Source organism: Rhopalosiphum maidis, chromosome 1, assembly GCF_003676215.2.
Source record: "Rhopalosiphum maidis isolate BTI-1 chromosome 1, ASM367621v3, whole genome shotgun sequence".
In the NCBI taxonomy this organism is placed as follows: domain Eukaryota; kingdom Metazoa; phylum Arthropoda; class Insecta; order Hemiptera; family Aphididae; genus Rhopalosiphum; species Rhopalosiphum maidis.
In genome coordinates, this window is record NC_040877.1 from 75,381,768 (window position 1) to 75,408,057 (window position 26,290).

Genomic DNA, 26,290 nt, shown 5'->3' on the forward strand with positions numbered 1-26,290 from the left:
GCTATTTATAAATTTTTATAATCAATCACAACAATACCTGCAATTTGAATACATACTGGTAAAAGAACTTGACGAATATCTCAGGAAAAGACGCTGACTTTTTCTAAATTGGATCTTTTTATTTTTTTTTTACTACAGTATCTGCACTTTGACTCATGTCAAGGTAAAACGATCCGTTCATCACGAGACATAGATATTCTATGTAAATAGTATAGTATAATCGATTATTGATTTTTAATAAAAATTATATAAATAAAACAAAAAAACATACACGTCGATTAAAAATATATCTGCATTTCTTATAGATATAATATTTGAATCATACATGTTGTAATATTATCGTGCAATATTGTTTGATAATTCAGTGTTATTTGTTCAATAGTCATTAGTCAATTGATAGTAGATATTGTGTTGTTCTGTTTACAGACAATAATTTCTCAGCGTTTTGTTGCAAAAACACGATAACGACAAGTTATAATCTGCTACCATATCTTTTCTTTGAACATTTTGCATTTATTTTTTTGTGCGATCAGTGCTTTTCCCGATTGGTTTTCTATTACAATTTATAACTATGTGGTTTTTAAGCATCAGACGAAAATCCTATGGTTTTTTTCACGCTCACGATATTATGACGTACATTATTTATACACTTAAACCTAATCACATAAATGGTATGATTTAGGAACGATAATTTTAGCATGGAAACTCGCTTTTTTTGTTAATTGTTTGGGTTTTTTTCTTCTTTGTTCATACAATTTGAAACCGAGACGTTTTCAAACGGAAGAGTGTAAAGGAATTATATTTAATTAGTTTTATTTTTACATAGGTTCTGGCCTCTGAGCAGAGAACACTATTATCTTGTATCTTTATATACTATAAATATAATAATATTTTATTTTATGATGATAACATAAAAATATTGTATAGTGACAACGTCTATATAAATAATATATATATGTGATATCTATACATATACAATCATATCACATATCATATTTGCATAAAATGTTCCACTAATAATTGTTTGATATGGTTACGAATATTGCACATGTATTTTACCCCCACCTATATACATATACTCTATACATATCTTGTTTGTACACTCATAATAATTATATAGTCCCACCTACCCGTCCTACTCAAAATTCTTTATGCTGCACAATTGATTGTATGAAATATGTACAATCCACTCTATATTGTATATCTGTTGTTTTCAGTGGTGTATCTTTCGGAGGCCAAAAAAGAAACTTCGACGAAATCGACCGCAGTGGATTCGACCGGTTCATCAAAAAGAACTTCGACGAGATTGACCGCAGTGGATTCGACAGGTTCATCAAAAAGAACTTCGACGAGATCGATCGTAGTGCTTTTAGTAGTTTCGTGAAACGCCCCAGCAAGGTGCCAACGACCAATTTGGAATAGACGGCGACTCTGCACGCGCACGCACACACACGCACTCCCAAATACACTTACATACGTCATAATAATAACAATAACAAAAATAATATATTATTATATACTCACTAAAACTCGTATAGACATTGCCGACATAGTTAAAGTATATGTATAGTTTAGGTATTATAAAAGGAAAACGCGTATTGCCGTTACTAGATTAGTTACTATATTCCACTGCATAGCATTACGATATTATTAAATAATAATTATGAATATAAAAATATAGCCAATCATAATAATATGTCATTATGTATAACAACGATCATCTGGAGTCCGCATCACATCATTTATGCCGTTGTTTGGACAAATGCGCGCGTGCCATTTTACCGGTATATATCTCACCCTATATACCTTAAATCTATAAATATGTACTGTAGAAATGGAATTGAATCCGTTAGTAAGCATTTTAAAGAGTAAATTTTATTTTAATTTTTGACGTGGATTAGTCGTCAAATAAAAACTTAAAAAAAAACAAATAAAAACAAAAAAAAAAATACAATACATTATATTGAATTTTTTCTATTTTTTTTTTCATAGTTCTGTTTGTGAATCTCATCAACTATATAGTCATTATTATGAATTTGTAACAGATAATAATATAATAAATACACATAGATACATAATAATATATATGTTACCGTTAATATATAATTACATTACTTTATATAATAATTCTATGTACTTATTGTACTTGAATCTCTGAAAATGTATTAAATTTTATTAGTTCATAAAACATTACAAATGAGTTTTTAATATTTTCCTTTTTTGCATACCACATTGCATGCATGGTCATAATGGTATGATTAATATAAGTAAAATACAATAAATATATTATGTTATAAGTACTTGTATCTGTGAATAGTGCATGCGATATACCTATATCTTTTGAACAGACTTTCAACAAAAAACTTTCGTCTTCTCAGCGTTATTGCTGTGTTGACATTTTGAAGCTCTTGAACATAATATACCCACGTAAGTATGTATATAATAATATACGCATAATCAAACATGAATTTCTAACACAGTATTATCGATATAGACGCTGAAATTAATTGATACAAAGATAATAACATTTCTGGTTACTAATAATACATATATTATTTAAAAAGTCATAACTTTTTTTAAATTTACTTTGAAAAAAAATTTCTTGAAGTTTATAATTAAAAAATAAAATACATAGAATATCTCGCATTGTAAATAAGGTTTTAGTATTAATTAATTTATTTAATTTACAAATATACTTTTTCGTAACGTTCATTTGTAGCAAACGCATGACAATTTGTTGCAAACTTTAACTAAAGCAATTAAAGATACCGAGTCATCAGAAACAAAATGTGTTAGGAAGGCAAAATCGTACGTTAACAACAAAGATGATAGGCTAGTGTATTGTAAAGATGTTTATAAAAGGTACGCCAAAATTTGGTGATAGCATTACCAACGAGCTTACGAGCTAATGAAGTAATTGAACAATTTCATATCAAAAAATGTCTAGTGCGCCATTAGGTGTACCTACTGTACCTACATAAAGTATATAGTACATCTGCTACAGCGTAAACCAGATAAATAGTCACCAGTTTGCACGTTACAATCAAATAAAATCACAAAATATGGTGTTTCTTTCCAAGACATTTATATCGATTATATAGGACCTATGCTGGGCTTAAAAGAGTGTAAATTTATATTAATTTCTATATATATATCAAGAAACAAATTTTTACCTTGTTAAATCGTTCAAAAACGCAGACGCTAAATCAACAACACAATTTTGTTCACAAATGGTCCATCAAAAATAGTAATATCTGATAATGGCAAAAGTAATTTCACTACTATTTTTAGCTTTAGGAATCAAAAAGAACGATCAGCTTACAGGTCAGAGACAAGCAGAAGGGCAACACGAGGTAATAATAGATTTGATAGCACCAATCGTTACAGTGGTTAAAAAGTGGACTGATGTCTTACCTGTATTATTGCACGCATATATCATGACCGGTTCTAGGTCACTTTGTACGGTCGATCATTAAAAGTGCAAACCGCAGACATTTTATACACCGGGTAAAAATAAAGATAGCAGAACGCGAACATTTTTTACTATTATATACATAAAGCATATATAAAATGTAGACAAGTCGTTATAGCATCTGTTCGAAACGAAACTCTCCTTGAGAATTCATAAGAGATAAAAATCCAACGCTGGTGACAATAATAAACTATTAAATTTATGTAACTTTCATCAAAAAAAAGAAAATAATACATTTTGAATTTTTGAATTCCCTACCTGTATTGGCTATATTAAAAATTACATGTAGTGTTTAACGATTTTTTCAATATTATTATTTATTTATATTTATTATATTGTACACATTTTTAATTTAATTTTTATAATATACCTAGTAGTAAAAAAAATTAAAAAACTTATTTTGACTTGTTAATATACTGTATTTTTTAACTTTGTAATATTGACTTTTTATTTAGTTTTTACATTTTAGTAATTGGCATTATGTATACTTACTAGTTACTACTTAGGTATATAATTTATATTTACAATATATATACTTTTTGTATACAATAGTACAAAGTGTCCGCAATGTGGTACGTTGCTATATTCTTAGTTAGGGCACGGCTAATATACTGAGTGTGAGGAATAACTGCATGCGGGGCCGACTGCTGACTTAAGGTTTCCCAGCATGCGCTGTGGTATTTAAAAATGACCGATGCGTGCTTGACGGGAGAATGTGACACGAACAGAAATACGGAGAATAATTCGTAACGAACTGCACGGCCATTAGCTCATATACCACACCATATCCAGTTCGGTAACCCTGATAATCTTTACAAATTATTATATATTATCTGTCTTGTATTTGTATTTTATTTGTATTTTATCAATATGCGATATATCTATATATTTATATATATCAAGAATCGAATAATTGACTTAAATAAGATAACCCTGATCTCTAACGTTAATATAACATAACTTTGTCTTAAGGAACGCGTCGAACTTTAGCGACCGTCGAAGAGGGGACTTTGCGGTATACAGTGGTATATCATTGAATTCAAATTTAACACACCCATATAATACTGATCTACTCAACAACTTATTTACAGCAGAGCGGTACCCACTTACTTACTTTTTTAATTAAAATAAGATTTTACAAAAAACTATTATTGAGATTCTTGAAAAATGGCTTTTCTTAGTGGATAGGTAATTTGTTTTTACTATAAGAGTACCAATTTGGAATAGTTCCAATGCTCTTGAACTTACTACCAGAATTCAGAATTCAAATCTATACAGAAACGTTGATGCATCAATATGACCATTAACAATATCACTTAAAGATGTACCACCAGTATCCTCCATGCGATTCTTAAGTATTGGTATTTAAGCACGTTTAAAATGGACTTAAACAGTTAAGTAGATCGTGGTTTATTTACATATATTGAACAACAATTCCAAGAAAACGTATACAATTAATAATTTATTTTAAACTGTACCTGAGGACCACACAATAACAGAAGCATTATGCTGTTGATCGAACTTACTTATTAATAAAGATGTTTACCAGGCTTATAACCACTCAGCATGTCACATGCGACTTCTAGCACAGCATTATCTGTTAAGAATCATAAACAAACAATTTAATAATTGTAGATAACGACTAGGTACAAATAATTTATTAAATTATTAACTAATATCGGTGGTAGATCACCAGGTAGGGAACACTTTGAGAAACCGAAAATTTAGATACATACCTAGCAGGTAAGTAGGCATGACCGGAACTATGATAGTAACAATTCTGAATTTATCCATACTAAGCTGATCTACTAGTCAAAAGTATATACTAATACTTAATGGTTAAAACATTAAACACTTTTTGCATTATTGATGAAAATTACATTTACCATTTTTTATAACATTATAATATTTATACATGCATATCCATATATAGATTAAAATAACTTTTATTTACTATATAAAACCATATTACATTGTATACATTGGATCACTCACTTTGTGAATAAACGAAATAAATTAGTACCCAGAGTGCTAACGGTGGCATAGAAAAAACTGTCTATACATAGGTCTATACATCAACCGGATAGGTACCTGGGATTGTCGGATGCATACGAATGTAGATCAGTGAGTTTGAGGCAATAAACTAATAATTACAAAAATGTACTACATTCAACTTACTATACATGTTCTATAAAAGTTTAGGTCATAGTTTATTACTATGTAATATTTTAGCCATGACCCATGATATAACTAACAAACATTGAGTATTTGAGTTATAGTATTCGTCTAAGTCCTATTTTAACCCCTATAAATAACTAGAAAGTCTACAATTATTAGGTATCTACTATTTAACTATTACATATAAAATAATTCACATTCAGTGCATTTAACGGCTTGACATTCTTTGATATTATTATTATGTTTAGATTTCATACAATTTATGAAGTCTGAAATGAAAGAAATTGAAATAAATAATAATCACTTGTACATCACTAAAAGTATAGATACTAGATAGAAATGTCCGTGAACTTTTGAAAAAACACCCGTAAAAATTTCGTGTTTTATACAATGTGGTTTGTTGTCTTAAAATTAAAAAGATTATCGTAGACTTAAAATTACAATACATTTTTAATAAGTCTTTGTTATAGATTTTTACACTAAAATAGTAAATTATAGAAATAACATAATTATCATTTATTAATCAGAACCTATCAATACTAACCTATTGAAAACTCTTTAATATAATAATTTTAAAACACTTAATTAAATAAATAAAAGATTTTTAAAAAAAAGTTTTTAATTAGATAAGAAGCTATAGTTATTTAATTTGCGTACTATAAATATAATTATAAATTATTTAATACATTTAAATATATTTGAAAAATCAAAAGCTCTAACCTAAACTAATTTAACCCTATATACCTTCGTTCAAATTTATCCTATCCTTTTTCTAAACAATTAAAATTATTATATTTTTTAAAACGAAATTTACTAACATATTATAATCTTAGTAACCTACTTAGAGACTTATAGTTACACTAATTTTTTTTAGGTACATTGAAAATTTAAGATTTTTTTATAACGTTATGATTTTCACAATGGATATGAATTGCAATTGAAATATGAAAGGGTAATCTATCATACTACACCACAGTAAATAATTTTCAGTTTAAATTTTGGGGTACTACAGTCATTATTTTTAAATTAGAACATAAGGTGCAAAAATAATGTATAGACGTTGTTAGCATTATTAAAATAAAAGTTTATTATATAATATAAATTATAATATGTGTACATTTTATTAGACGATGACGGAGAATATATAACTTTTACTTATAAACATAATTTACAATACTATACATCTCGACAAAAATTCATAAAAATTAAAAAGAATGACACATAAAAAGATGCTTTCGTAATAGTATTAGAAATAATTCAAAATATATTCATACCTAGTCAACTAATAAGCATATTATATTTTTTTCATATTTATTATTATTAATTTTATTCATTGTGCATTTTTTAAATCAAAAAATATGATTATATTTTTAACTATAAGCAGTGTAAATAATATATTTTTTACAATTTTTTTATCATTGTTTTTAACAACAATTTGACCATTTTTAAATCACTAACTGAAATCAAAATACTATTTTTGAGTGGAATGAAAGTATCATCGTGTGTAATTTCAATGTCTACTTAAGTTATATAATTTGAAGTATAAATAAAAACTAAACAATCTTCATTTTATAGATTTCACATACAATTCAATAGATATAAACTACATTTAAATTGTATTATCACGCATAGTATGCGTGATTAATTTAATGGGTTCCGGCTTCTCAGGGATTGTAACTTAATCATACAACTAACTTAATGGTTTTAATTAAAAAAAATTAAGATTATCGAAAATCAATATTACTTTGGAAGAAATTGTTATAAGAAATGAAAAATATAGAATTCTATCAACATCATTATTACCATTGATTTGAAAAAAAAAATATTCGGTTGATTATAATTTATAATGTAATATTTACCTATTTTTATGAGATTATGACATTATAAGAATAAAAAATTATATTTGTCTGTGGTGTTTTTTAATTGACTCGCAGAATATTCTGAAAGTTTTCAAAGACCTATACATCTTGACATACATAGATAGAAGGGTTTCTCTCTAATAGGTCGATGTCTTTCTCCAAGTTATTCAGTTGCTTTTCCAACATGGTTTTCCTTTTCATTTTTGGTACCGTGTCAGTAAGCATTGGCAACAGTAAAAACTCTTTGTGAAGTTCAGCCCAATTAGTCTTCAGTCCCTGAGTAAAAAACATGTATATAAAAGTCAACAAAAACGGTCGACTTTGTTATACAGACACACACGCACACAATAAGAACGAAAGAAACAGAGATGAAGAATAAAATACAAATTAAGTATTTAAAATAAATCGGTCGAGCCCTTACATTCAATAATTCGTTACGTTCTGCTTCGGGCAAATAGCGCAATGACGGTTTTACAGCTCGCTTTCGCTCGGTCTCCATCAGTTGGGCCATTTCTTTTTCCTTGTACATTTTAACGATATATGATGGTATTTTTCCATAATTCTTAAAACAAACTATATTTAGTATCTGATATTTTAATATTGTTTCACTACTATGACGATAAGTATAAAAATTGTATAACGTACATGTGGTTATAGAATAAATTTATCTGTGCTTGGTAAAAACTATTTCAATAAATAAGAAACTTATTTAATTATTTTGTTCTTTTTATAATCCCTGGAATAAAATTCATCAAAAAAATATTTCACTTGCATAATGATTACTCTTGATTATAATAAAAAAATATTTTCGGTTAGATAATCAATCCTTTGTTTGTTTTTCGATTCGTATAAGTATGAAAAAAATTAAAAATGTTTTTGAAAATTCGTCGAAAAAGTAAATATTAAATACAACGAATTTAACGCTGAAATTCGTCTTTCTGTATTCTCGTATTTGAAAATTTAAATATTTGTTGATAGTTAAACAAGTTAAAGAAAGTTAAACGATTGATTTTATTTTTTTTTTTTAAAGTCCTAACTTATTAACTAAGAATATATTATATTCTATTTAAAATTATAATTAAGGAATCTGGTATAACTTCATAAACTATAGTTATGAGCTTTAGCTATACTGAATTAACTAACATTTATGTTTTATACATTTTTATTTCCACAGATAAAATGTATTTTATCCTAAAAAAAAATATAGATGTAACTGTAGGGTCTAGTTTAATATTTATGAGGATTTAAACCTTCCCCCCTCGTCACAATCACTCCTAAAGCTTTTCTAATGTAATACTTGTTTAGATCAAACATTTTATTTGTCTATTTAAAACCATATATATTTAAAATATTATAAGTAACTATATTATTATAAGACAAAAAACAACATACCTTCTTAGACACATAAGTGGGCTCTAAACCGGCTTCGTTCAAAACAATTATGTGTCCGTTCCTAGTGTCCTGGACCCGATGCTTTGGCGGCGGTGGCACCCTCCTTATAACGTCAATAATGTTTGTTTGTCTAATGTTTTTCCGTGTTTTTGTTGGTAGTTTTTTGGAAACATTTGATGCTGCGCCGTCGCATGGTCGCTGAATCAATTTTCTAGCACAGCATTTAGTTTTATTTATTTCTGGAAAATCACTTGGTCAAAAAAGTTTAAATATATCTAACTGAAAAGCGATATTCCAAGTATATCCGTATTTCAAAACAATGGTGACTCAATAGAATTCAAAATTTTAAATTATCACTAATCCTAGTTATGTACTTGGTTAAATCTACCCTTATCAAATTGTTATCATAATATTAATTTATTTTTGTTTTTAATCATTCGTGTTACGTGTAGCATATTATCATATCAATACTCAACATCCATTTTGTTTAATTTTTATTCATCTAAAATTCTACAAAATATCAAAAATACATACGAAAGAATTAAATTTACGACTCCAACCCAGATAAATGAAAATAACATAGTACCAGTAATTGCAATTGATATAAGCCTTACCAACAAATGGTCTCATCTCTTTTCTGGTGTGTTTTTTTAGAAACTGTGACGGTGGATCGAGTTCAACTTCAGCATAGCCCATAGTTTTGTGACAATTATTATTTGACTTATATGCCCTCCTTATAGACTCCGTGTAAATTGAGCGGTACATCGGCGGTTTGACGATGGGTGTTTTTGGTTTTGGGATCAAGTGTTTAATATTTTCCTGGAATTTACTCATCGTTTAACGTAAAACGAAGACTAATATAATACTATATTATGTTTACGATAGCTTCACTAAATGCAAATGCATTACAATGTAACAAGTACCGAGTCGTGTTTGATGTACCAAAATATTTGTTGGATCAATGCGATGACAAACGAAAGCCAACATTTTAGCTATAGCAACGCTACAGTATGATGGAAACCACTACCTATAGTTATGTATAAAACCATATACTGTATGGTATACGAGTATATTTGTCTGATAAATATTTTCCCTTAAAAATAAAACACAAATAGGTACCTATACAAAATTATTAAATTATATTTCATTCATATCTGAGTAATGAACTTTGTAAATATACACATATACAAAATTATTGTATTGGTTGGAGTAATGTAACGTTGCAACAAACATAGTATATTGCAGGTAAATACAATGTATTAATATAAATGTACGTTATAATGTTTGAAAAATTGTTAAATATTTCATTTTCTACTCCAATTCTTGTATTTATTAAGAAAATATTAAAAAAAAATGTCACTTAAAACAATAATTACACTGAACAGAATACGTAGAACACACATTTAATAAAAATATAATAAATAAAATTCATGATCAAGAATAAATTGTTAAATACACATTTCTTAAATTTATTTATTTTAATTATATATTATAATAATATAGTTACACTTCCCAAATCATAAATAAGATTATTATTTGTCTATTAAAATATGTTCGTATACACATATATTTAATTTCATATATATTCAGTTATTCCAGTAAAGAATATTATTTTTCTAAATATATAATATATTATTGAAAAAAAATAACCAGAAAACACGCTTTGCTGTATAATGGATTTTGAATGTAACTTGTTATATGAATCTCAGAGGCTATTAATAATTCATTAAATATTTATATTACCATAATACTGTCTCGTGTCTACTATTAATAACTATAGTAATACAGGTTGAATTAATTTTTACCAAAAACATTGCAGACGTGCAGACGTATATTATGTTATTTATATAATATCAACCGACGTACAGTGGTATGAATAGGTTCACAGTATTTATATCTTAAAATTATCAGTTCAAATGTGTCGATCATTTAATTGTGACGTAAAGAAAATGATTATATAATATATAATATACGCAATGGCAAAAAGTGTTTTTGTTCTTACGGTCAATATTTTTCAAATTACAATAAAATAAAAAAATAACTAAAATCGTAATTTATCGTTTAATTTTCATTTATTGTTCACATTCTAAAAATGGTCTCAAAAAGTTTGTTTAAAAGTTGAAAATTATATTACTTAATCAAATAATCAGTTAAATGTTCAATTTTTACGATTATAAATTATCATTAAAGAAGTTTTGAATAAAAGCTAAAATTACAAAAAAAAATGTGCAGTATAGAACTATGTAGCTATTACGCACGTTAGACAAGGTTACATGATTTAGTATGTTTTTCGTGTCAATCATTTTTAACGGGATTAATGGATTATTTATAAAATCTGATTGACATTTGCAAGAAATAAATTATTTTGATATAGTATACTTTTATGATGACACATGGTATATAAAATAAACGACTTGCAGTTAAAAAAATATACCTATATACACGGGTATAAATATACAAGATAACAAAACAAAAAGGCAAGTTTTCCAAAATTCAAAATATATTATTAGTTGTTAATAATTTATATAATATGATTTGGTCTGCCGTTTAATAAATATGTTTATAATATAAGACAGTATGTTATGTCTTTTATATATAATATTATAGTGTAGAGATGATTTAAAAGTATGGACAATTTTACATAAACAATTTTAAATTGATTTCTGTATTTTCGCAATATTGTACATCTCGTGGCACAATTTTTTATTGTTACAACTGTTGCCGTTTCACTAATTCATAGTAACATCCCTTTAATTTTTGTAATTCTTCGTGAGAACCAAGTTCGGTGATTTGCCCTCGCCAAACTACAGCAATGTCATCTGCTGATTGGATTGTTGACAAACGATGAGCGATTGTAATACATGTCCTACCTTTCCTAGCTTCATCTAAAGCTTCTTGAACAATCTAAAAATTAAACACCATAATTTCTATGTTTAGACACTGTTTTAAATAATTGTAATTATTATCAACTATACATAATTTATCTATTTTTAAATTATGTACTAAACGTTCAAATACAATTTAATTTAAGAATATATAGAATATTTGATTAATATAATATTAAACATAATACATATTATTATAATTGATGAAAATGATAATAAATATTTATTTTAATAACTAATTTAACAATACAAATACGTAATTTCAATACTTGGGGCTTTTATTTTATTTGTACATATACAAATATCAACATAATATTGTTGTCTGCTGTATATTTGAACTTCAATTTTTAAACTTAAGATTTTAAGAAAAAAATATATATTACTGAATGCTAGTGAGGAACTCAATACGAAAAATGTTACATATTGTGTCACCCTAGTTTGAAGGTGAAACACATAAAACGAAGGGACTGTGTATAACTTTACACATTTAGTTGTATTATAATTTATAATTAATGAAATATTTTTCGTATAAAATATCTTACTTTTTCACTTTCTGTGTCCAATGCTGAAGTCGCTTCATCTAACAAAAGTATTTTAGGATTTCTTACCAATGCTCTAGCTATAGCAATTCTTTGTTTTTGACCACCAGACAGCTGTGTACCTCTCTCACCAGTTATTGTGTCATAACCCTACAAATTTCATATTTTGTTATATACTTGCTATAATTATAAAAACATTAAATTCATCAAACGTATTTTATGTTATCATACTTGTGGTAAATTCATGATAAAATTATGCGCATTCGCTTTTTTCGCAGCTTCAACTATTGCATCAAATGGTACGTCATTACAAGATACACCATAACTGATATTTTCTCTGATGGTACAGTCAAACAACACGGGTTCCTGAGTAACTAGACCAATGTTATTTCGCAAATGTTTGATATTTATTGTCCGGATGTCTTTGTCATCTACTTCCTAAAAGTTAAAATTAATAAAAGTTGTAATTACTGTTAATCAGTTGTATTATTTATAACGTGACGGATAATAATAAGACTCACGATGACACCGAAAGAAGGATTATAAAATCTCTCAAGAAGTGAAATAACTGTACTTTTTCCACAACCTGATTCACCGACTAATGCTAATGTTTTTCCTGGTTCCACCGTGAAATCCATGTGATTAAGGACTTTCTTTGTTTTTCTAGACGGATATGAAAAACTAACGTCTTTAAATGATATTTTACCTATTATTTCCTAAAAAACGATTGTACATAAATAAACATACCATAATATTTATATGTAGGTAGTTGTATTAAAAAGAAAAATAATAATACAAAATTGTTTAAGTACCGGTTTTTCCCCATCGTTCGATTGACTATCAATTTCCGTTGGTTTTTCAATTAGTTGAAATATAAGGGAAGCAGAATGTTTCGCTTTAGCATAATCTTGTAGGAACGCCATTGTATGACCGACGGAATGGGCGGAAAATGACAGTGCGAAAAAAACCCTTTAGAGAGTATTTATATTAATCTATTGTTTATAATCCATAAAAATTTAGTTTTACCAAACATACCTATATACAGCGGAAGGTGTCATTTCTCCTTGAAGTACTAAATATGATCCATACTTGAAAGCGACTGAATATAGTACATATGTAATCGATTGTGACAGAGCAAATAAAGCCGCATATACGTATGCTTGTTTTTTTGCTTCTCTAATAAATAATTTAATTCAATTTATAGTGTACAATAATCACGAAGGCTGTGGTTTAATTTTACTTGTTTGGAATTCTTAAGCTTTTATGATAGAGCTCAACAAACTTTTCCTCTATTCCTAACGATTGCACTGTACGCACGTTCTGTACACTTTCGGTTGCAATCTAAAAATTAAATTTTTTTTTATCTCAGTTATAAAATATTCGTGCATTCTTATAATATAAACGTATATTATTTATTACTCTTCCCGCTTCATCCATAAATTTCGCGTCTCTTCGTTGGTTTTTTCTGAGACCCATTTGTTGTTGGTATCCGGCGCATATTATCAATGGGACAGCGAGGCCAAGCACTATAGCTAGTTTCCATCCATAAATTATTGCTATGCAAACAGCTATGATGAGCGTTACAGCCGATGACATCACTTGACCGGCACGCATTCCACCAGCCTAAATAAACAAAAAAAAATAGTAATCATAATTCATATTAAATTAAAACTTAGATTTAAGTAAATATCAGCAGACCGCTTTCACTATTGGAGCATCTCTTGCTAATTTCGTGGTTAAACACCCTGGATTCGAGTCTTTATTGTCGAACCATCCAACAGATTGCCTGAGTATATTGGTGAATGCCATAGCTCGGAGACGCATCATTAGTTTCTCCGAAGCGAATGTTAGTAGCCACGTCTATAAACACGACTTTCAATTTATCATTTACATAGACTAAACGTCTAAACCGTTTGGAATATAATCATTTGGAATACATACTTGACATACTATGGTCAAACCAGCCATTATTCCAAGTACGACAAACATTAAAGACCAAAATCGTGATTCTCTTTTCAATTGTTCGCCTTTCAGTGTTAAAGACTAATATCAAATGACATTTAAGTTAAAACCCTATCGTAAATAATTTGTAATAATAATTTTTAATTTTAGTTATTTTCTCACCTCAAACACTTGTCCATAAAAATATGCATAAATAGGAACTAAACCACCGTTGATGATACAACCGATACAACCAAATAATAAAAACGCCCATTCCGGTGAGTTAAATTTAATTAATTTCCACATACAATATTTGGAATTTTTTTCCTAGAACCAAAAAATACATCATTATACATTTATGTTATTAATGTACTTCGTTAACACACCCGCATGAATATGGTTCAGTAAATAAATCTCGACATCACAAAAAGCAAATAATAATGAAGTGTATCTATAATATTACCACACAATTATTATGAAATTGTATGATGCTCATTTTTCTAACTTTGTTAAGTTTCTGCAACTCCTCGGGAATATCAGTCTTTAAACAATTGAAAATGATATTTTTTTATTATTGTTACTAATGATTGAAATGAGTATATTATTGATATGAAATATGTATATGAAATTAATAAATAAGCATTAGTTTAAACTATAACCTTCTTACAATTTCTTTTAAATTGTCATCTACACATATTGAAGAATCTTCAAGTATTTCTTCACAATTTTCATAATCATCAGTTTTATCTTCCTCTCTTTAAATTGTGTTTAAATTTAACAATTAGTTGTTATATTTTATATGCTTTGTATATAATATTATTTACTAACCTCAAAACTATTTCTTCTTTGTCCTTGTTACATGTATTGGTTTGAGTCACCACTAATTTATAGTACAAACCTTTTTTATTCATTAATTCAGTATGTGTTCCAGATTCGTAAATTTTACCGTTCTAATTAAAAATAAATAAATAAAAATACTCTTTATACAATATACATATTTTAATTGATTAAATAGGTACCTTCATTGCATGTATGACATCCGCATTCTTAATTGTTGAGAGTCTATGAGCTACAATAATAGTTGTTCTACCTTTCATTACTCGATCCAATGCATCTTGAACAATTCCTTCACTCTGAGAGTCTAACGCTGACGTTGCTTCATCCAACAAAAGTATTTTTGGATCCCTAACTAATGCCCTTGCTATTGAGATCCGTTGCTTTTGTCCACCAGATAGTTGACAACCTCTATCGCCAACATACGTGTTATAGCCCTAAATAATATGTATTTTATGAATGACATAATGTTTATGGCTTTAAGACTCGTTACGTTTGGCAATTCTTTTATAAAATCGTGAGCATTAGCTTGAATAGCGGCTTCAATAAGTTCATCATTCGTTATATCTTCTCGGCCATATCGAATATTATCAGCTATTGACACTCCGAAAAGAATAGGTTCTTGAGATACAACCCCGATTTGATCTCGTAGCCAATGAACATTAAGGTCGGTTAATTTAATAGAATCTAAATAAATCTGAAAATAATGTAATAGCAATATAAAATAAAAGTAAATCAAAGTGATGGACAAAACGATTTACTTGTCCAGCTTCTGGGTCATAGAATCGTAAAAGTAGACCTACAATAGTACTTTTACCAGCACCACTTGAACCTACTAATGCAACTGTTTGACCGGGTTTGGTTGTAAAATTTAAATTATTTAGTACCTGAAATATAATAATAAAATAGTTGTTGAATATCATTTTATTCATTTACACATGTTGACTCACTTTTACTGCTGGTCTCGATGGATATCTAAAATTTACGTTTTGAACTTCAATTTTACCGATAACCTTTCTCGGTTTTAATCCGTTTTTTGAATAAGAATCAATTTTTGGAACTCTGTCGATAATACCGTACAAATTTCTTGCCACCCCGATGGCTGTACTAACTGAATTTAAATACGGTAGAGAGTTACCAATAGAAAATGATCCTGCCATCACGCTAAAGAAAACCTATTTAGCATTATATTATACCGTTATAAGCTAATAATATAGTTTCTTAAAATAGTTGACAATAATTACAGTAAAAACTGTGCCAGGTGTAGCTTCACCGATTGAAATCAAATTAGCTCCGTAGTAAAACGCAACTCCATAACCTATGTACATCAACATGAATACGGTACCAAGTCCTATAGAGAAAACCCTATACCTTTTAGTTGCAATGTTACGTCCTTTTCTTAACGCTGCAATATACCTGTAGATAAGCATAAAAGTAATATTTAATTATATTAATTTATTGTATAACTCTTCCAATAGCAAATTTCGAGTAACCCGATTTATTTTTTGCAATTACTTACAGGCTGTACAACTATATATATTATATGGATTATTTATGGCTTGATAAAATTAAAAATATATTTCAGCTTATTTATTTGGGAATTTAACTACAATTTGGATAACATAAATAGCTTAATAGAATGGTAGCTTTAATCATATCAATAACTAACAAAAAGTGTTGAAAAAAAATATATTCTCATTTCTGTTAAACGTTAATAGTATATGTTGCTCTCAATTTTAAAAATATATATACGGTGTACCTATCTAAATTTATAATCTAAAGAGAGTCTACGTGTGTTTTTTTTTTCACTAAAAATAACCAAAAAGTTTTCATAGTAAGTTGATTCGTAAAAATATCCGTATGCCTATAAGTAAAATGTTCTTTAATCTTCTTCGTAAAAATAGTGAATATATTTTAAACATTAACATTTAATTATTATTCAATAATTAAAACTATAGATTTCAGTTTTGTGAGAATTTACTATTTTACTCGTAATATCACAATATCACCATATTATATAAACCAATGTTACATCAACTCGATTAGAATATTAAATACAATATATATATATATATAATATATAATACATATAACGTTTACACACCGTGAGATTCCTTGTTTTTCTAATCCGAACGCAGCTACTGTTCTAATGGAAGTAAATATTTCTTCGGCAATCGATCCGGCTTCTGCGTATTTTATTTGTTCTCTATGACAAGCTTTGGACGCATTCTGTAAATAATTAATTTCAACCGATACGTAAAATCTACATATTGTATTCGTACTATAAGGCGTGTGATTTCACTGTGAATATACAAATAATCTCACCAGACTCAGATAACTCATGATTCCTATAATTATAGGTCCAACGAGGAGCACGATCCCTGTTAGTTTAGGACTTATATAGAAACCAACTAGCAGACCAGAAATAAATGTAGATACGTACTGCGTGAGCATGCTAAACTTGCTACTTATACCTTCTCGAATTCGTTCTAAATCACTGTTTAAGTATACAATTAAAAATTAAACCAATTTATATTAGTATCAAGTAGATTCTATATAAAGTAAATATGAGATAGAAACTGCCAATAACAAAGGTGTATCATACTCGAATAGTTTTGATGTAAGATCACTGCTCTGATTAGTATCGAACCAAGTTATGTCTTGTCTTATAATCTGCGCGAAAAACACATTGCGAAGTCTGTAAACTTGTCTTTCACATGCCATCTCCCAGCACCATGTCTATAACATGTACACATAAAATATTCTATGTTAATCAGTTGTACAAATACGGTCTTTCGTTTTATAACACCTGTATGTATGCAGATAACAATACGGCAATACCAATGTATAAATAGTAAAGCGCAAATTGCGTCATGTAACTATCAAACTCTTCGGGAGTGAGTGGTGGAATAGAATCAAACTGTGTAGTTGTCCTTCGAAAAAAAATGTAGTATAGAAGCTAAATAAAATATACAAACAGAAAACAATTTATCATAAATATGATATACCTACTCGTTTGATACAGCCGAGCGGAGGACGCCATAATCCGGTGTTGTTGCTGTAATGGGATTTAGCTGTAAAATAAAAATAAAATTACTACTATTTTAATTTTAAACTCTTCTCTATATGTATATTCTGTAATACCCAATATCCGTTGCTACTCTGGATGTATATTTTAATAACAAAACAATAAGCACAAGAAAACTGTGACTTAAAAATTTTAATTAGCTTGCAAGTGTCGAAATTTAAATTAATTTGGTCAATGGCGTAAATCAAGATACTAGAATTATTCTTTACTTGAATGATTGAAATTTTGGCTTTTCCAGTCGAAATTTTTGTCAATAATAATTAATTAATTTCAATATTTTGATTAAAAGTATTTAAGATATAGATTATCTATTGATATTACCGCATTAGTTTGTCTGATAAATGTATTTGTCATATCACCGAAAATCATTGCCAAAATGGGTAAGCTAGCACCAGTAGCCAAAGACATTATGATACCCAATATCATCAATATCATATCCCAAATATCTGCGTATCGGAACTGCAATATTAAAACATAACTGTATAATCATACTATAATATGAGCTTAACTAATTATTAACTAATTATTGTTTGATAAAGCAATAGGTAGGGCTTAAAAGTTATATGAGTTGCATATCTTTATAATAAAACATTATATATAATAAAATAATTATTATGTAGGTAACTAATATTCAATAAGCTGAAATTATTAGTTTTTTTAATATTCAATATCGTACCTAAAAATTTTTTTTATATACAAAGCAATTCGTTTGTTAAATAACACTCATTATTTCAAAATATATTAATACAGCAGAATATTTTGATACATAAAACCGCAATTAGGACGAGCATTTTATGAGATATAAGGATTTAAAGTTTAGGTGGTATTTTGAAATTTGTCAAATATATCTTATATATATCTTGAATGTTACATAATTTTACTTTTGAAGTTAATCAAAATTAAAAAAAAACTCTTACACACCCAAAATAAAATTACCACGCTGTATATATCAAAGATATATGCATAATATGTGTTAAACAAGGTTTTGGGTTAAATGTTTAAAACATAGTAATAGGCCTAGTAGGGTTATCCTATCAAGATAGTTACCCTTTCATCTGACTGGTTTTAATAAAATATCAGGTTTTTATAATGAATTAGTATGAAAAAAACACTTATACATGAAAATAAATGCACTTTCTTATTACTTTTTTTTTAGTATTAGAAACGTATATTTATCAACCTGAATGACATCGATTCGGTATAAATGTATAATAATACTATAATATACAATAGAATCTGGATAAGTCGAAAACCTTAAAGTCAAAATAAATGTCATTCTCCTGTGAAAACCTCAATTACTCGAAAGAAAAACTATAGATACTATAACTTTATTATAATTAAAAACTATGATATATGTATATATTAAAAACTTTTTAAGTAGACATTTTTTTCTAAAACCTCGTTACTCGAAAACCTTATTAAGTCGAAAAAATTAATTTCCCTTAAATTTCGACTTATTGAGATTCCATTGTACATAGTTTATGTATTATTGGTGCATGTCATGGAAAGTAAGAAAAAGTATTTGCAGCTTAGTATTAATTTATGAGTATATTATATGAAAATGTAATAAATTATATTCAATTGCTGTATGACATAAGTACTTACATTGTCTGAGACGATATAATTACCTTTATTTATTGATATATCACGTTCTTAATTTACTTATAAGCTATAAAATAGATTTGTTTTCATAAAACAGAATTATACTGTTATATTTAAATTCGTTAAGACGGCGTTATAGGTTATAGATATTATAAGCCACAATAGCACAGCAGATAATTATAGGGTTATTGGCACGTATTGCATGACTGCATCAAAGCATTTTATAATTTCCCTCTCTTCAACATCATGACTTTAATGATACTTATACAGTTATACATACCTACTCAATATTATAAACTTAACTTAGTATTTTTACTTTTAAGTTAATATTCGAGTTCGTACGTTTACCTGAAGTCACATTCTAACATTAATGGCAATAACGGCATAGCTACAACCAAATAATACGCATTATAATTTATATAATACATTTCCCAAAACATGCTGGGATTCAATATATCCTACGCTTAAAATATTCCTTGATTTAAATATCCCAATTAAAAACACCCACATAAAATGTATCCTCTATTTAAAATAATCTAAAATTATTCTTTTTATCTTATAATAACGATAATTTGTATAAAATATAGTATACAAATATAAAAAACGAACTTAACATGACTATAAAATTAATTAATAAGTTACTGTAAACCATAGAATAAACTGTAATCCGTTAAATCTTAAATAAATAGTAATTCATTATGTGTCTTAAATAAAATTAACTGAACTATAACTTTTTAACTCGATAATACATCCTTCAGCTTTATAAATTAGTATAATAGTATACAATAACAATATTATCATTATTTTCAATGACAAATAATAGTAAGTTTGATATCTTTCTAATAGGGTTACGAATTATATATACATAAATAAATTTATTTATTTGAATACTCGTACTATATATCTATTATCTTTTACAATTTGAATTCAATAATTTAAGACTTTATTCAAAAACTTCTTTGTATACATGTAAAATGAAAATAATGTTTTAAATAATAAGTTTCTAACATATTATTGTGTATTCGTATTTAACTGTTATATTTAAACATAGAAATGCAATTAATTTATTAGTTCATATAAAATACACTTATAATACAAGAATTTATGGTAAATATATTATTGATATTATTACTAGTTTTAGTCAATCTGATCCTTATATTTTGTATTTTTTGTTTGAACATAAAATAAATACCAACGATTTAATTTATTATAAAAGTTAACAAAAATGTATTTACCTTTACTAAAATAACTAACTTATAACTATAATTTTTATTTAGGTGCAAACGATTTTTATTTTTTTATCTCTTTAAAATACTTCTCACTATTATATTATTCTTCCTTTTCCTATATTAAGTATACATTTTTACAATTAATATAATTATTTTAACTCTTAACTCCAGCACAACCTAAAACTTTGAATATAATCCAATAAACATTTAAATTTAATTATATTGCATTTTATTAATTATGTACTGTTAATTTAAATAAATAAATCTTAAATCTTTTATATTAAATTCACATTATAATAGTTTATTATATAATATAATTTGGATATGGTTAAAAGGATTGGAAAACATGTGTTATATTATTATTAAATGTAAATATTACTTTGATATTACAATATTATCTTAATATTAAATTTAATTTTTTTAAATTTTTAATCAAAATTTAGTATTTAATAAATTATTTGTCAAAACTAAAGGTTTAGACTAAATCTTTTAACTCAAAAAGAAATATCTGTAGTTGCAATTATATTTCCTTGGATCTGTTACAAAATGTTAATTTTCCAATCATCTAAAATAGGTATTTGTACCAAATTTAAATTTCCAATTTAGGGACATATTTATTTAGCTATTTCCCCGTAGAAAATGTATGCGACTTAAAGCGAGTATAATAGTATAATCTATATATAAAACTCTATGTATATTGTAATACTAATAACTCTAGGTATAAATATTAAAAAGTCGACAATCTGAAACTTACAATACGCAAGAGGCCAAACTTGACTTCCGATACGGATTTGCATTCTGATTTGACAGTGGATCTGAAAAAATACATTAGAATGTTAATAATAACGTTATGTAGGTTAAACAGGAGTTAAACATATTACGATATATATAGAATATTTATCGGGTTGTCTCTCTGTAATACAATGTACTCTCACCTATTATTCAGATTTAGCGTGGAGTTCGATAATCCTGAGTGGATCGATGCGTTTATGATTGATGGCAACTCAATTTCTTCACTGAATTCGTGTTTCTGTAACATATCACGCACATAGCATATATACACTTCACTAATATACTCACATTTTATAACCGATCGTTTGTTTATTATGAACATTGCGTATATACTCCGCACAAAATATGGTCGAACCTATTCCTTGTTAATTTTTCACTTAACCTTATTTCATTTCTGTAGCCTATTCACCCCAGTCAAAATGTTTTTAAGTCACTTATTTTATGTTTAGAACATCTTTTTCGTATTTTTGTACAGATTAAATTATCACAGGGTAGCAAAAAAAGAATATACCTATTCATATAAATGTCTAAAAGTGTTAACAGTTATTATATGTGACTAAATTAAATAAAATCAAAAATATTTTTTTTTTCGAGTAGGTATTTTATTATAAATATCGAATATTTTAATAATTATTACTCGCGTGCCCAAATGTGGCTGTTATCAATGTTTTAAGTACTTTAAAGTAATTACTTGTATAAATAAAAGTAAGTGAATTTTTAAAACATTATAACATAATAAACACAAAAAATAATTACTGAATATTGATTACTGATTAGATACAAATAACTACTAATAACTGCACCTATCTACTCCATACTGACATACTCCGTATGTTTGTCTCAGTATTATTTATATAAAAACATAGGCTTGTTGTTTAAAATGCGACCAACTTAATGGTAATATTAAAATAATTAAAAATATTTAGATTTAAAAAGAATGTATTAAAATTAAGTTGTATTGAATGGAACAAATACGACGGCGACGTCTGAAGAATACTGTTAGTATAGTACATTAGTATGTATGTGTATAGTGTACACAAAAATTGCATTGTATTTGTGTATTGAAATATTAAAAATTATTATCACGGATTTCAGATAGTCCTCTTGAATATAAAGGTGGAAAATTAAAATATTAAATGATATATTTGAATGAATTTATTTTTAAAATGTTTAAAATTTAATTATAAAAAAAATATGTATAGAATATATTATCCATTATATATTTATACACATATTCCTACTACAAGTATATGATGAACAAAGAATACAAATGAAAGGTGGTGTGATTTTATGAAATTGTATAATATAACCTAAAAAATATTTTTTTATAAATAATATAACTACTAAAAATAAAATGTAATACTTTGGTATATTATTGTTCATTATTACAAATTCTTTGGTGCATAATAACCTTGCTTCGATATATCTATTGAAAATAACAACTTTTTTTTTATTTTAATGATTTTTAGTTTTAGTTTTTTTAAGGTATACATAGCATTGCAGTGCAATTATTACTTTTTATTATCGATCTTTATTTATTCTTCCTATTCACGAATCTTCAATTTAATCTACAGTACTTGCTTCTAATCAAATTTATGTATATGTTTAATGTCCATTATTAAATTGTGTTTTAAATAACTCGATCTGAGTTTTCATACTAACGATAATTTAATTTATGAACGCTCAAGTTGTTTTCTGAATACGACATTAATCAATTAGTGATCACTAGACATTCGTGAATTTGCATATATTTTCTTAGGTGATCTTATTACATGGTAAATAAGTACAAAATAAGACTTACAATGTTGTCAATGAAATAACCAGAATTCTTAATATGTGATTTGCATATTTTGAAATTTTTAATTTAAGAGCATATTTTTTAGATTGTAAGGGCATATTTGGGTAAATAGTTTTTTTACCATTTAATATTAAATGTTATGAATATTTAAACGTTGATTGTTTTCAAAGCATTAATGTGGCTTTATAATAAACTATTTTATATATTTAAAAAAAAAGATTTTAGAAATATTGTATTAAATCGTCAAAACTTTGGAGTTTTAATTAAAAATGTTATGATAATTTTAGTACCTTGAAGTTTGAATTCTCACAATAAAAGTTTTGATTATGTACTTTTGATAGATTTTAATTGTGGTAAAAACTACTTATGAGGAACCTTGTAAAAAACTTTTAATAGTTTTTACTTACAAAAAAAATATTATGTATTTATCACACATAAATTGAAATTTGTTTTTAAAAGGTAGACAATTTAAAATGCATCTATAAATAGTGCAAAAATGATTAAGATATTTTGAAAATTGTACTATGTGTAGAAAATGTTTAAAATAAAAAATGATTAGTAAAATTCAAGTCTCTATAGTTATTCGTTTTAAAATTACAACATTAAACAAAATCGTGTCAATTTTGTGTAAATATTTCCGTTTTCCCGATTATTTTTAAAAGTTCTATTAAACCCACTTCTTTTCTTCATCATAGTATAGACAAGATCCAATTTGTTACCAGTTTTTATATTAAAAAAAAATAAATACTGTTAATACAATCACGTATTATATCATTATCTTGGTAATAAGTGATTAGCGAAAGTAAATACATCATTTTAATTGATAATTAAATTTACTATATTCAATTGTTTTATCAAGTATTATTAATTATTACATAAATAGGTAATATTGACAAATACTTAAAATATAACTAAGTGTCAAACTGTCAACATAGAATCGTATGAGAAAAATAATATATTTTAACATTGACTCAACATAATGTATTGATTTATACTATTTTCTTTCTGTTTTATTTAATCAAAATATGATCGGTTGCTTTAGTTTATCTAGTGAAGTGTTTTTAAATCTATAAATTCTCTTATTTAACCGGATATAACTAGCCTAGTACCTATACTTATTTTGTTTCTTGAGAAAAATTTATTCTTAAAAAACAAATAACATGCGGAAAATAATATATATCATTTAAATATTTTAGAGAGAAACACATTTACTAATATTTGAATAGTATTTTATGCATTAATAGTGTAAACATCAATTGTCGTTGAATAAGAGTAAATATATAATTAATTTAATTATATAATGGTGAAAATGTATATCATTGGTTTCATTTTAAAATTTCTTAATATTCTTTTAGATAATATTATTTAGAATTAATCAACATTAATACTAAATTAAAAAAACGGCCATAAATTTAATTTATTGTTAATTTGAATTAGCTGGTATTTAAATGAAAGGTAATTTATTCATAACGTATAGCCTTTATAATCTATTAAAAAAAATTATTTATTATTTAATATATAAATATTTATTTCAAATGATTACTTCTAGCAAATTGTGGTCATACCTGATGTATTTTATTGATGTTAAATTTACTTTTGAAGGCATCTTGATCCACTGTATAGGTTTCTGACGGCATGATTTGTTAGCATATAAATAAATGTACAGGGTACTGTAACTAATGAAAATCTTACGTCTGTTCAAGAATCTACTTGTTAAATAATCAATGACATGAATACAAAACACAACGAACACCTGACGATAAAAACCATTTTTGTCTTAAACAACAGTAGTGGTTAGTGTGTGCGATGCGTGTGTATTTGCTTTAAAATGCTTGTCTTGATAAATCGTAGAAAACCGATGAAAATATAATATAAAAATAGTGAATATCTAATCTATTTGGTTGTTTGGGAGAGGGAAATGAGAATATTGTCAAGTACTTTAATAAAAAAAAAATTATTCTTGAGGGCATAGATCAATGAAAACGTATGTGATAATTATTATACATAATATGATGGTGTATTTTTTGTACATTGTGCAATCATTTATTTAAATCCAATGGCGTAATTTTAGTTTTTAACAGAGGGGAGAAAAGTTTGACCAGTCCATAAATAAATAACTGAAAAAAAAGTTCGATTTACTCACTATCTAATTTCAACTTAATCTTTTTTTTCCTTATTAATAATTTCCATCTTACATAATTGCATAAAACATTTTATCGTAATCAAAAATAGCTTAATTGTATTACTAAAAACGTATAGAGAGATAAATAAATATACGTAGTACCTCTACCTTTGTATCGTAAATTTAGATTATCTATAGAGGAGAGGCTGAAGGAATTAATTTACATGCAATATTAAATGGTAATAAATTAGTAAAAAGGTTGGCTTGTGGGTACTGCTCTCCTGTCAGTAGGTGTCGAGAAAGTCACAATAATGGGTGTTATGAATTAGAATTCAGTGGTTATAATTTTATACGAAAAAGTATTCTGAGCGTAGACGGTCTATATCATCAAGTATATTTCATGTTGTGTTTCTAATATTGGTAATATTGCTATTTGGTAAAATATTTGAAAATATCATTAAACGTATAAACAGTGATAGGTAAAAGTAAATTATATGTCACCATGAATAATGTTTTTAAAATATAACAAAAATAATGAATACGGTATCGTTATGTATAG

The 26,290-nt window shown here is 26.7% G+C and overlaps 3 protein-coding genes across 4 annotated transcripts in view; 1 reads left to right on the forward strand and 2 right to left on the reverse strand.

Moving 5' to 3' along the window:
- Positions 1 to 2,081, forward strand: part of LOC113558777 (orcokinin peptides type A-like) — a 50,941-nt gene extending 48,860 nt beyond the window's left edge. Inside the window, exon 5 of the mRNA XM_026964314.1 lies at positions 1,218 to 2,081. Coding sequence (XP_026820115.1) covers positions 1,218 to 1,422 — 205 coding nt within the window. The 3' untranslated portion in view covers positions 1,423 to 2,081. The remainder of the gene's footprint in view (positions 1 to 1,217) is intronic.
- Positions 2,082 to 7,545: 5,464 nt separating this feature from the next.
- LOC113558651 (enkurin-like) lies at positions 7,546 to 9,782 on the reverse strand. Its single transcript, XM_026964144.1, has 4 exons — positions 9,516 to 9,782; positions 8,902 to 9,140; positions 7,931 to 8,071; positions 7,546 to 7,785 (listed from the first exon to the last, which is right to left on the reverse strand). The coding sequence occupies exons 1-4, from the start codon at positions 9,733 to 9,735 to the stop codon at positions 7,609 to 7,611; spliced, it is 777 nt and encodes a 258-aa protein (XP_026819945.1). The 5' UTR covers positions 9,736 to 9,782; the 3' UTR covers positions 7,546 to 7,608.
- A 1,645-nt stretch (positions 9,783 to 11,427) lies between these two features.
- LOC113555839 (multidrug resistance protein 1A-like) lies at positions 11,428 to 25,437 on the reverse strand. 2 transcript variants are annotated; one of them, XM_026960402.2, is made up of 28 exons: positions 25,175 to 25,246; positions 21,955 to 22,049; positions 21,774 to 21,834; positions 18,510 to 18,647; positions 18,113 to 18,174; positions 17,910 to 18,033; positions 17,706 to 17,839; positions 17,426 to 17,597; positions 17,205 to 17,329; positions 16,345 to 16,516; positions 16,051 to 16,275; positions 15,862 to 15,987; positions 15,594 to 15,797; positions 15,286 to 15,537; positions 15,095 to 15,216; positions 14,934 to 15,021; positions 14,730 to 14,807; positions 14,450 to 14,593; positions 14,267 to 14,368; positions 14,024 to 14,185; positions 13,745 to 13,948; positions 13,566 to 13,666; positions 13,361 to 13,501; positions 13,138 to 13,294; positions 12,847 to 13,041; positions 12,557 to 12,763; positions 12,329 to 12,475; positions 11,428 to 11,805 (listed from the first exon to the last, which is right to left on the reverse strand). In XM_026960402.2, the coding sequence occupies exons 1-28, from the start codon at positions 25,244 to 25,246 to the stop codon at positions 11,611 to 11,613; spliced, it is 4,005 nt and encodes a 1,334-aa protein (XP_026816203.1). In that variant the 3' UTR covers positions 11,428 to 11,610. The 2 variants fall into 2 exon arrangements, with proteins under 2 accessions (XP_026816203.1, XP_026816204.1); XM_026960403.2 differs by lacking the exon at positions 14,730 to 14,807 and having other exon boundaries at positions 25,175 to 25,437.
- Between the last annotated feature and the right edge of the window lie 853 nt (positions 25,438 to 26,290).